At 40.1% G+C, this 13,817-nt stretch overlaps 1 protein-coding gene across 3 annotated transcripts in view; it reads right to left on the bottom strand.

Moving 5' to 3' along the window:
• Positions 1 to 13,532, bottom strand: part of LOC117949150 (copine-8-like) — a 64,816-nt gene extending 51,284 nt beyond the window's left edge. For 2 of the 3 annotated variants that reach the window (XM_034879190.1, XM_034879192.1), the window contains exon 1: positions 12,541 to 12,845. In XM_034879190.1, the coding sequence (XP_034735081.1) occupies positions 12,541 to 12,623 (83 nt within the window). In that variant the 5' untranslated portion in view covers positions 12,624 to 12,845. Of the gene's footprint in view, positions 1 to 12,540; positions 12,846 to 13,399 lie in introns of those variants that run through there. The other variant, XM_034879193.1, reaches the window with a different exon arrangement.
• Between the last annotated feature and the right edge of the window lie 285 nt (positions 13,533 to 13,817).

Below are 13,817 nucleotides of genomic sequence, written 5' to 3'. Positions count from 1 at the left end.
CCTTTATCCCTATCTTAGTGAATTTCATGGTCAGCTATCAACATGGGTACGTGCATCTTGATTATGAAAATGATCACGCCATTTAGTGCTGTCACACGTTACGTGTTTAATGATATCTGTTTGGTTGATTTGAAACATTAACCGCATTAGAAATGAATCGCGGGTTGACCGAGATTTCACTTGGTTGTATATGAGAGGTTGCAGTGAGCTCAGTTTTGCTGCTAGGATGAAGACTATGGTATTGGATTAAACAGGAAAATATCAGGCATGCACTGGTACCACTCTAAAAGTGCTAACGAACAGGGAAGGGGGCTAAATAATTCACCAAATTTAACCCCGAGTTTAACCAAAAACATCATTGCGTGCACTTTCTGTCTGTCTTCCCTCAGAGTGCAGTTTTTCCTTGTCTTTCATATTTGCGTTCACTATTTAGGAACTAAGCTTCACAGACAAAATTGATAGGGCCTTCTAGTCATTTTCATCATTTCACAGCCTTAATATGAATCAAAAGGGAAATATGACATTGACAAAATATTAAATAGGTTTTTCAATGCTAATTCTTTAACAAAAAGCAACACATGGTATATCATCAATAAGCTAACAACAACCTATCTTTAAAATCATTTATCTGGTATCGGGTATCTGTACCCAGTGACATTTCATTATTTGTATTTTATTTAAATGCAGATGTATTGGCATCGTACATTTATTGTTTTTATTTGAAGGCTGAGGCTTCATTTATAAACACAATCCCAATTACCATCATTGGTTTTGAGATGTTACTTGCTGTGAATATCTTGTCTGATAGGCTACAGTATTGTGACATAGTATCCGGACATCCTGGCTAGTGTCTGTCGCGCACGGCTAGGGGGGGATGGCCGGATGATTGGCCTATTTGGGAGAAAGTCCAGGGCTGTTTTTTGGCCCGTCCATTCCTGAATGCTTTATGCATACTGTGCATTTACGGAAAGCAAAGACATGAATTATGCTCCAGGTGAGTCTTTATGGATATGTTTGATGGCTTTCTTTCCAGTTCATATTTGGAATTATTTGACTGACATTAATTTAAGTTGACTTTAGCCATCATGCACCATGAAATAAGAGCCGTAACAAACTTTTTTACAGCCACTTTACAAGCCTACAGAATGTGATTTTAATTCTCAAGGGGGAGAATCTGAGTATTGCTTTAAGCTGCAGTAATCGCAGCAGCGTGACTTTGTCCATATTGTGCTCTGCTGACAGAGAAAAAGAGAGATGAAAAGGGAAGGTAGGGGAGAGAAGCTCCTGCTATCATGCTATCTGCGGGGCGAGCGTTCTGTCGCCCATCCTGTCCTGTATGACAAGCAGCGAGTGTCTTGAAGCCGTTGATGGCTAGTGATGTATCTAGATCAGGCACTCGTGTTGTGCTGATCCCAGTGTGGCCCAGATGGTAAAATGCCACGCTCCGCTGACTCGCTGTCAGGGCACGCCCACTGGCTTTTCCCCAGCTCTGAGACCTTAAATAAATGATAATAAGCGATGGAATCAGGCCTTGTCATATTGGGGCTGTGTTTATGACTGGCGGAAACTCTGAGAGATTGTGCAAGAGTGAGAAGTGGGCGAATTCACCTGCCAACTGGCATGAATGTTCAATGAAAAATAATCCAGTACTCTGTTCCTCCTCCTAGAAGAGTGTGAGTGGAAGCAGGGGACGAGACCCAGTGAAGGAAAGCAGACGGGAAAAAGAGTGTAAGGAGTGCATGAAAGACAGGATGCATCTGTATGTGTGTGAGTGCTGGCAGAAGTGCACACACTTATAAGGATATGGTAACCTCCATCTGATTCATGTGCACCCTCGGGCTTCCACCTGGCCCTGATAGAGATGGGGGACTCTTTAAAAAGCCCTTTCCACCGCGGGCAGCCCTGGAAACGTCTGGGCGGTCCGAGAAGAGTGCTTCGTCGTTCATCAAACATTTACGAGGTCCCTCCTCGACACCAGAATCACATTTGAAATCCCACTAGTTACATCACAGCCACCTAAACATGGCAGCTGGAGCTTTAAATACCTGTATGAGGGAAGAAGAGGAGGGAGGGGAGGGCTTCCATCTGCAAGAGCAATTGGGATGGATTTTTTTAATAAAGGAAAAAAAACCTAAAACAATATCTAAAAAGGATCCAATAGGATTTCACCAGAATGAGTCAGCAAGAAAAAGGGTACCCTAATCTGTAATTGTTTATTATGTTGTACTATACTTACTTTTAAGCCTTAAAAGTAAGGAGGAGAGGTGTTTTTTTTATATTTTAAGATAATGAGAGGCTTCTTAAGAAGGTTAATCTACATGAAGACGCTAATAAAAATGTCTAACTGGAGAGATAACAAGTTTCGGAACGTCTGAAGGTAAGGGCCAATCCCGAAATCATCTGGCAAATTGGAGTTAGAGTTGGTACATGACCAAATCACGAAGTATTTCCAGTAAGTCAGAACACAACACACATCCTGCTGTGTGCTACACGTGAAGAATCATGTAAGTTCACTGGTATCGGAATTGATGACTTTTTTTTTCCCCCACACTGGTTCACGACTTTGGTATCGAGTATTGTGTACTTTCGGTGGGATCGGTATCATCTACTAGAGTTTTGGTATTTTGACATCCTTATTTTCAACAGGTATGTGATCTAGGGATGTCACGATACCAATAATCCAGTACTGTGTCATTGTGACTGTTTGTTCAGTGTCATTTCTTTTCTCTCTCGTCTTTCTGAAAAACAAGTGCCATCATGTTTTCACAAGTACCAGTTTGCGACATCCCTAGTCAAAAATCTGCATTCAAGGCATTAAACTTTAAAAAAAGCCCTCAACTTAACAATTTTCAACCATTCAGCTTCCTCCAACTATGTTGCTGCTGGGAAGATAACACCAGATGAATCGGGTCTATTGAGTCTGAAGAAGGCTCTGAGCTGTTCCACCTTTGAAGCACCTGAGAACCTCTCCAAACTCTCAACGATTTTGTTAGATTCTCAGTGTTTGGGTTTGTTTGTGTGCCGTGGGGAAAGTGTTTGGCATCCAATAATGAACTAAATGAATCCTAAGTCACAACGTACTGTAAGAAGTCTGTGTGAAAGTGAAGATAATAATGTTGGCGCAAGTTTGGAAGAAAAGACTTCCACCACCGCTGATCAACATTTCTCATTATATAAGAATAGAAAGCAACTGCATTGCGACTACTGAAAGTGCATATTTCCTAAGCACATTTTTCTCAAATAGTGATAACACAGTTACAGAATGTATATTAACTGTAAAGCATTACAAATTACATCAATGTTACCGCTCTATGTCATACAGCCATGTATGTGCAGCCTGTTCAGACAGTCTAAAATTCCCTGGATTATTTTAAGCTTGAAGCACCCAAACCACGTTAAAATCACATCAAACACTGATCAACAGAATGTCATCAAATCTGCCCACATCAATTATAGAGATGGAGAAAAGTGGCTGTGCAAAAGATGAAAGCACAGGAACAGAAGGGGCAGGAGGTGAGCTGGTTAGTAATGTGATGGAGCCATATTGGCCCTCTGAGGTAACCAGGTGAAGCTACGGTGGCAGGATGGGCTTTAATTAGGCCAAATGACTAAGTCAAAGCTCATTAATGCAGCGACTCAGCAAGACCCACTGGGCCTCATGGGATTTGGTCCTGACACATGACACTGCCTTGATCTGTTGGTTTTATGCTCTTTGCTCTATTCCACCTAAATGGTGGAGGATTTGTAACACGAGGACCAATATACTTCCCGTAGTGACTTAGTTTCAATGAAGCTTGTTTTTTACTTTGTTTTAGTTGGTAGTCGACAGATCTTCCTGCTCATTATTAATGCAAAATGGAATAGAAAAGTGTATGAAACAATAGGTGAAAAAAGAAAGCTAAAAGATAATACTGTACATCATTAGTGAAAAAGTGATGAACTACATAAACACAACCTGTACCTGGAGGAATTATTGCACCTAATTATAACAGTGTACAGAGTGCCTCACTGCTCTAATTTACTCTAACTTATGACAAGACAGTGTTATATATGGTCATATATATATATATATATATATATATATATATATATTCAGCCCTGTGTTTATTTGACTGTGACTCAAGTCAACCATTTAAAGCAGCAATCTAATTGCAAACTAAAATGTAGGGAATGCTATTTTAAAGAACATTGTATGTGATCTGGTTACCCAATAGTTTAATATGTACAATGTTCCCTATATATCCTAAATAAAGTGTTTATCTGGGTTTGTTTTTTCTGGGGCAACGGTTTTTTGTCAAGTAATTTGTGTATTCCATTTCTGCTTAACATTACAGATGCAGGAGGTATCACTGCTGTGGTTATACGCTGCTCTTTTCTGAATACCCGGGGGGTTGGCACCATAGAAATCATTTTCTTTTCGAGTAGTAATAGTATAGAGTACTAAGTTGTTTCTGTGTATTACATTCTGTGTAGTGTATATTATTACATTACTCTTGCACGTTTTGAAAAATAACGTTACAGTGCATGTCTAATTCCACATTGTAATAAGTATGTTTTGATCATGCTTTGTGATTGGTTGGCAGACATTCTTAAAATACATTTTATCTCCTGATACAGAACTACTATCAATTCACCATATTTACCTTGTTAAACTTACAAACTTATATCTATCTACAACTAGTTATCAATTTGTGTTTGCACTGTACCCATGGATGTACAGACAACTATCACTGGATTACTTTGATACTTAAGAAAGCTTAAAAACATCATCATTCTCAGTAGGGAAGCACACCATTGTATGTTGTACAAAAATAGCTAAGCTAACAAAGTAATTAAAATAAGTCTTAAACTTAATAAATTTACCTAGTGCGGAAAATGAGCCTTTTCTCTTCACACTAAAACAGTTCTCCGTATGATATTTAGCGATGTCAATATAAAGTGTTTCACAAATAAAATATATTATTATTATTGTTATTGGTATTTTACTTGTTGCCAAGGGCTGGCAAGCTACGAGATACTCTGTAAAGAAACTGGTGAGTGGCTGCATGCCCATCTTGGTTTGAAAGTACTGGCATGCAGTCTGTGCAGGCCGTGTGTGATTAAAGTTGGCGATCACTACAAGCTGATGCAAATGATCGGAGTTAGATAATCGGGGGAAATGCAGATCTTTGAACAGCAAAAAAATGCAATAAAACACTGTCTCTGACTCGATACATCCATATTTCCCAGGCAAGTTCTGGAGTGTATCATTTCTGCGTGTTCAGAGTTGAGACTCTGGGTAATTATCTAGCACTTTACACTAAAGTGCTTTACAGCAAACAAATGCGCCTGGTAAACTTACTTAATATTGCAGTGATGTTGGTTGAGTGTGTACTAAAACGTGAGAGACATGCACACAGGATTCCTTCTCTGTTTTAACAAGTCTTTCTGTCTCTTTCTTCACCTTACTCGTGGAAAGCGCAACATCGGCTGTGGCAGATCGACCAGTCTCTCAGCAGGTCAGCGTCCAGCTTTAATGCAGCGACATCACAACACGTCAATTCTTCGACAGAATACACGTCCCCCTTTTCGCGCCTAAAGGTCACGCCTACCTCTCCACTGGGGAGCACTCAGATCAGCTAACAGCCACACCACCGTGAACACCGACATCTTTTAGCACAAACATCGTCAGAGGACCGAGCGTCTGCAGCTCTAAAGGCCTGCCTGGCTTGCACTGTCTGAGTCAAAGGACTACATCCTTCTGGGAAGTTTGTATTAAACTACTGGAGGGAATTCTTTTTATTGATATCTCATTTAACCAGCAGTAGATAGCCTAAAGCAACCTACACAGTTTATAAAGTATTAACACCTTCTGCTAGTTTTTGCTAGCTAGCTGTTACCATTCGCACTGTTGCTGGCTCTGTAGGAAACTACTAGAACCGTTGGGACCTGCTCTATCTGTAAAGTGTCTTGAGATAACTCTTGTTATGAATTGATACTATAAATAAAATTGAATTGAATTGAAATTGAATTGAACCATGTGAGATGAAGTTAGATTTAGCATGCTAATTGAGAAATTTAAATTAATTCCGCCCAAAGGGGCCACCTATTCATTCTTTACACTAAAACATTCATTTTTTTCTGAATTAGCTATCCACTTTAAACCCTCAGTTTGCACACAGCTTACATTGTCGCCTCAAATATTCAAAGTAGCCATTCCGCATTAGTTAACTAGCTTACTCACCACATGGTGCAATTCACATTTGATGTATTTGACAAATGTACAGATTTAGTTGGCTAATTAATGGATTATGTCTCCTTATTATATTATAATGCATTGCTTCTATCTACATATGAAATAAAAAAATCCATTTTATTTCCACTTATGTTCAGATTCCACATTCCAGTAAATTGCCATGAAAGGTTTCCACCTTGAATATTCCTGGAATTTTGCAGCCCTGATGTGCACCTTTTTTCAAGCCAAAATGATCAGTCAAACAGTGCTTTTGAAGCAGCCTAAGGGGATTTCTTCTCACTGTTGCACAATATTTGACTTAAGTTAATCAATGTCAGCGGGCTATTTCTGCTTGGCAACACACATGATGAGTGCAGCCATGGTTTGGATTTATTGAGTGGAGGAGGGCTTTTACTGAAGGATGCGATCTATCTAGACTAGATGCTACAGTAGCCTTGCCGACAAGCAGGGACACCAAAGTGGGAAAATCACACCCCCCACCGGCTCAGGACTGGTACATTTTGTGTTGGTGAGGGTGCTGACTGAGCCTGAGGCTGCCGGCTCTGCTAGCAGCTCTGCACTTAAAAAACAGTGATCAATCGGTTGGGGCGGCTGTGGCTCAGTGGTAGAGCGGTTGCCTGCCAATCGGAAGGTTGGTGGTTCATTCCCCGCCCCTGCAGTCATTGTCGAAGTGTCCTTGGGCAAGACACTGAACCCCGAGTTGCCCCCGGTGCTGCGCATCGGAGTGTGAATGTTTATCTAATGAGCAGGTGGCACCTTGTACGGCAGCCCCGGCCACAGTGTGTGAATGGTGAATGTTCCCTGTAGATGTAGAAGCGCTTTGAGCAGTTGTTAAGACTGGAAAAGCGCTATATAAATACAGTACATTTGTTTCTGTTTAAACATAATTATTCTAAATGGTACGTCAGTCATAAAGTGGAAACTTCATCTGAAGGGTGAAAACATGACATTGGTGATTTACAGTTTTACCGGGCTTTTTCAACTTAAACTAACGCCACACTTTAGAGAGCCGCTTGCGCTTACTGAGCTCCATGGCTGCAACACAACAAGTGCCTGGTAGTACGGTGGCCGCAACGGAAAGCAGAACTTGCACGCGTTAATTTTGCAACCAATGATTGGATTTGAAGCCCTATTTTCAGAACAATTCGAATAAACAAAATTCGTACATGTTGGAAGCGTTCTTGATGCTGAATCCTAAATATCGGTCAACACCGGCCAGTGGCCGATTGATTGGGGCACCCTCCGATGATTCATAACTCTTAACAAAATAGCTTTTCTTTCATGATGCCATAATTTCAAAAGAAAAATTATTTTGTCCAGATGGTGGCTTTATCATTTTGAAAGAAAAGTCTTCACATGCTCTGATCTCAAAATCATTCAGGTCATTATCAGGCTGACTTCCTCTGTCGAGTCATTACCAGGCTTTTATCTTAGACCGACATAAAACAACAACAGCAGCTCGGTCTCCTGCAGCAGCTGGCAGATTTTAGGTCAGTGGAAACTAAATTCAGTCCAAACTCTTTGTTCTTCTGTTCATTATATGTCTCAAAACAGGTTCACAAGACTTCCTCCTAAACCTATAGAGATGGATGCTAGTGAATAATCAAATATATATATTTTTTGACTGCATCTAAATACCTCAACATATTTATTATTCTATATGATATTGCACCACGTTTTAATCGTTACATTAGAGAAGATAGTTTAAGAGTGACAGGTATTTTTACAGATGACAAAATTAAGAAGCAACTATATTGATAACCAATTATTAGTTTGTCATTTTTCAAACATAAATGCCAAAACATTGCTGGCTGCAGCTTCTCATATTGGAGCTTTTCTCTCTGTTTTATAAGATACTAAACTAAATATATTGTGTATTGGCTGGACAGACAAAACACGCCATTTAAAGACGTCATCTTGGGTTTTGAGAGAGTTTGATGAACATTTTCAGTATTTTCTGACACTTTACAGACAATGAAAGTAACCGTTAGTTGCAGCCCTAGGTGCTTAGTTTACACACAAGAAACATGAAAGTGATAATTGTAGTGTGGCTATGATTAGGCCTGTTGCAACAGTCAATAAATCAACTAGTTGCATGATAAATAAAAATGAGGTCGGTAATTTTGAAAGACAAATTTCGGCTCCTCAGCATAACAAGGAGTGAGCCCTCTAGTCACTTGTCAGATGCACGATCTCTGCGTGGGGAGGCGGGACTCCTGGCATAGCCAACCAAAGAGTGCAGCAAAAGAACCGCGTGAAGAAAAACTGCTAGTTGAGAGTTGGAGGAATTTAAAAATGGAATTGGTTTCAAAGCCAAACACGACAGCTGGGGTGTGGGGGCACTTCAGATTCTAACCGAATGACCGCGGTGAACCACTTAACCTACGCGAGTCGGTAAGTTGCATTTGTTGTAAAACAATAGCAAGTAAACACAACAAGCATCCACCTAAAGCACAATCATCCGGTGCAGTCTTCTGAGCCGGGAAAAAAAATTACAACAGATGAGCCGTCTCCGTCTTTCCGACAGTACACAATCCCTGGGGCGTTTAGTCAACAAACAAAGCACAAACAGGGTGGTGCAAAACGGTGTGCACTCACAGACAGTGTGGTTTGCTTCATTGCTAAAGAGATGCTGCCCTTTAGTGTTGTTGGAAAACCGGCATTTCCACGGACGCGCTCTCTCGTCCTTGGTGCACACTCTGTTGTGGACATAGACTGCAATTCACTTTCATTTTATTTGAACAAAGCTTTATGCTGGAGAAATTACTTTAAAAAGCTTTTTTGCACATGGTATGTTGAGGCTGGGGCTGGGCATTGTTCAAAATCATCAATCCAATGCCAGTTTTGATACCTTAGTTTCGATACCGGTTCCTAACGATAGTTTTTCCGATACCATATGTTTACAAATCCATTTCAACATCAGCAAAAATGCATTAAACACAAAACTTCTATTTTCCACCTTAACTGTAAATCAAAAATGTTGGTAACACTGCTCACTCAGAGCATTTCTAACACTGGTTGTGCTTTGGGATAGGGGTGTGCCAGTCAGATACTCAGGATTAGTATCATTCCCAACTGGACCAAAATTAACAAAAAAAGAGAAACCTTTTTTCCACAACATGAACGTATTATAAATAAACAAATCCCATTGTGTACAGGCTAATATTGATCTAACTAAAATAAAAAGGAATATAAACAACAAAGACTTTTTAGTGCAAACTGCATAATGACACAAACCTTCAACAATAAACTTGGTGACTGCCTTGTTGTCCACATTGAACTAACGTAATGGAGAACTAACTTAAGTGCAAAGGAATGTAACTAAACTGCCTTGTTGCTGAAAGATGCCGTAGAAATAAAGCTGCCTTGCCTTCCAACCTCAGCCTGACAGTTAGACATCAGGGCAAAGAAACTGCTGTTGTGCCTGCTTGTCTCACCCCCGGCTCCGTGCTCCACCGTCCCTCCGTCAATACCCACCAGGTCTGGATTTGTTGCAGCATGGCTGCGGCCATAACTGAAAGCTGAAGTCCTAAGGACCCACGAGGTCTCGCAAATTCATGTAGAATAGAACCACAAAAACAACAACAGTTTGTTTCCATCCAGAGGAGTAGAGAGGAAACTACTCTGTGCTGTGTTTTCAAGGTGTAGTTCAAGGAAATATGATCCGTCGTAAGCACGGTCTATTTTAGTTTGAAAATTAACCAGATGTTTGATTATATTTCTGTGCTTGACCTCCTATCCTGCACTATCTGCCGTGTGCTAAATTGCTGCTGGGACGGAGTCGGGACGCAGTCGTTACGGATCGGGTGGAAATTGGGGCTCAGAGGAAGTGTAACCTTAACAGCACCGCGACTGCTTTTGCCTTGCCCTTAATATCATAGCGCTGTCTACGTGAACTTTTGAATAACTGTAACCACACTTGAAACCACTTTACTGGCACTGCCGTGACCCCCTGTGATTTCAACAAAACTGCAGAGCCAACGTACTTTGCTCGATTACACTCCGTCAGCACCTCTGCGCACGCATGTGTGTGTGTCGGAGCTCCACTCTCTGTCAATATGCAGAGGGCAGAAAGAATGGATAAGAGCTCTCAGGTATCGTAAATTGGTACCAAAAGATACATAATTTTTTTATACTTATTGGATCAGTCCCATTTCGTTCGGTTATGTCTGAGCCTACTGTTTAATATTTTTTGAAGTGCAATTTTGTTTACATCCATTTTATTTATTGTTTTGGTTGTTAGGTTTTTATTCCAGTGCATTTCTGTTAACAGAGACCAAGAGTCCACAACAACATTATTGTTTATGGCAATAATTTTCCGGGATAATGCACCTAACAAATACTTTTCTTATCCTGTAATATGGCCTATATTTTCCTGATGTTTTGGTTGATAAAAAAAAAAACATTAAAAAGATGAAAAATGGCTACTAACCTAACTCTAACCCAAGGGCAAGATGCGGTATTCAAATTGATTATTTTGTCCAGCCAACAGTCATAAACCCAAAAGAATAATCATTTCATAATCTCAAGCAATTCAATTTCAGTCTCAGCTTTTAAGCCAATATTGCCAAGAAGACCTTAAAGTGCTCAAAATAGCAATACAATTCCATGACAACTGGGCAAACTCCATCTGCTGATGAAGATCGGGAGCAGGGTTGAAAGCATATGAAGAGCTATGATGTGGACCTTGGGGTGATATTGTTTTTGTGAACTGTCTCAATATGAAGAATGAGATTTCAACAAAGATTTTCTATCTGAGAAATCAAAGAAAAGAACACTTTTGTGGTTGAAAAAAAGACTAACCATTAATCAGTTAAGTGCTGCTGTTTCATTTTCTGTCAATAATAATCAACTGATGTAAATCATATTTTTTAGCTATCAAAGAACGTCAACAAAGTTCAACCCAACTTAACATGTATGACAGATTTTGGAGCAATGTCCCAGAAGGGGCTCTCCACCACCACCGTCATCATCATTAAAAATCAAATGAGGTAATAACTTTTGGAAGTTCATCCCTCCAGCGGAGACGTTGGAAAATCAATGCCAAATAGCACTGTGTTAGAGCATAAACAGTTAACTGAGTTAAATATTGATGGTCATTAAAATGCTAGAAAGTATGAATCAGTTAATCATATTAAGGGTAATGATATGCAGGTAAATTCATATGGAAAATAATAGTTGCCGCGCAAAGCTGGGGTTGTTCTGCAAGCATGTGTTGGTAAAACACTCTTCAGATTGGCTTTTAAGTTAATTTGTGTTACTTATCTCTATGCCTGCACAGAAGACATTATATGCATTTAATTGATCAATCAGTCCAGAAAACAGTGAAAATGTCTATCACAGTTTCCCATAGTCCCAAAATTACATACTTCTCTTGTCTGTTTAACAGTCCAAAACCCATTCACGTTGCTTTCCTTTAAAACAGAGAAAAGCAGCAAATCCTCACATTGGGAAGCTGTACCCAGAAATTATTGGTGTTTTTGATTGACATGTTACAATTAATTTATTATCAAAACAGTTATTGATTTATTTAATGTGGATCAACTCAAGTGTCTCAGCTCTAATATAGATAGATAGATAGATAGATAGATAGATAGATAGATAGATAGGTAGATAGATAGATAGATAGATAGATAGATAGATAGATACATAGATACATAGATAATAGCCTATTGAATATAATAGAGGTGAGACGAGGTGCGTCTTATCAGCCAGTGGCAGCATCCAGAAATTACACTCTTCCTCCCAACCCCACTTCCAGTACACCGCTCGACTATTACTGCCTAGTGGAGACGATAGTGCTTCAGTAGTAAATCTACCATCCGGACCAAACACACTGCCCATGCCTGCTTCATCCAGTCTGCACACATGATCCATAGAATTTGGGAATTATTATCAGGAACGAAAAAGTGGCTATATGCTATGATAAAACATACATTCCCACACATGTGAATATGACATCTGAATCAGAGCAGTACTAATACATGTCAACTCTGATTTCAATCTGCCGACCACAGACAAACCCTATTTAAGTCCTTATATTAACATGCAACTTCCACTAGACTACTGTAGCTGAACCCTAGAAGGATGTATATCAGGCTAAACTCATAAATAACATCAATTTAAACGGTAGCAAACGGAGTTCCTCGCGCCTTTACTCTACACTACGTCCATCCAGTGACCGACATGGACTCCCGGTTAAGTGTCAAATATCAAAACTATTAGACCATTTCTGACATAGATATAGACATTCCATTAGTATGTATAACAGCAGCAGACTGTGGAAAACAGCAGTTTGTACTCACCGACAAGAAACCGTGAGTTCAACTTTGGTGGCAGGTATCGCAGCGGTAAAAGGGTCTGCGTCCCCAATACACGCCATATTCATCGAGCTGCTGCTTAGTCGATCACAAATCGCACCGTATCCAGCGCCTTAAAGACGACATGAGAGGAACCGAGTTAAGATGACAAAAGGGGGGAGCCTTGCAACAGAAAGACAACAAGCCGTTTGTTTGTGGAAGCGCGAAGCACCGGAGGGAGAGATGGAGGAACGCGGACGCGCAGCTGCAGCGCGCTGGAGTTGCGTCTCTGTGCGCCGCGGTTCCCCGGAGGAGAGGGGACTGCTGTGTAAAGGGGAGGGGAGACACATGCACACACATAGGGTACACAAAAAGGGGGTGTACCGTATTCATCCACACAGGACCACATAGATTGACAAAGATAAAGGATAATTCCGATTAGGGCCATGTTTACCAACCGGCAATAACAAATCAGAAGAAGGGTCATGTTTAGTTCAAATGAGATTAACGTTAGGATTAAGGGTTGAGCTGCGAAACTATGAGTTAAAATCAACTTTAAAAAGCAGTCCGCTTAAAACTGGACAGACATGCTAACCTTAGCGTAGCTAGCTAACTAGCTGCAGTCAACTAGGCCCATAGACTGCATATTTATTAATATTACCGGTCTATGGTCAGGTCACAGGGCTAACGGCAATTTAGCTAGCTAGCTAAACTAACGTTTTGGTGTTTCGGTCATGTTTGGCAAACCCAGAAGGTCTTTAAAACGTACTGCTGGTCTGGCGATATTTACAGAATCCTTCAATATTATTCTTAACATCTGGATGAAACAATATGTTATCCTCTAACGATAAAATTGGATTTTTACTCAGTTTCCCAAGTTTTTTTCCAAGTATTCGGCGGGCAGCCATCTTTGTTTTGATTTGGAAACGGAAGGGACTTTTTTTTTTATTTTTTTTTTTTTTTTACCTTTCAGGAATATTTTGAAATCTGGAAATACCTTTAGTACGATGAAGTGCCTTGATAATAACCACTTAAAAATAATAACATAAGTTATCACAGTTATGCGGACAATACACAAATCGCCTTAACTGGGGACTACAGTAACAAACTACTACAGTACAAAAACTGGCTCAGTGCCTTTAACAAACTAACTCCTGGCTGTGCCACAACTTTCTTAAGTTATATGAAATAAAAACTGAGGTTATCATTTTTGGAGTGAAAGAGGAACGATTAAGAAGCAGCGCTCACCTTCAAGCAATAATGTTAAAAACAACAGCCAAAGC

This window comes from Etheostoma cragini, chromosome 8 (genome assembly GCF_013103735.1).
Source record: "Etheostoma cragini isolate CJK2018 chromosome 8, CSU_Ecrag_1.0, whole genome shotgun sequence".
Classification (NCBI taxonomy): Eukaryota; Metazoa; Chordata; class Actinopteri; order Perciformes; family Percidae; genus Etheostoma; species Etheostoma cragini.
This window is presented reverse-complemented; position numbering and strand designations above follow the sequence as displayed.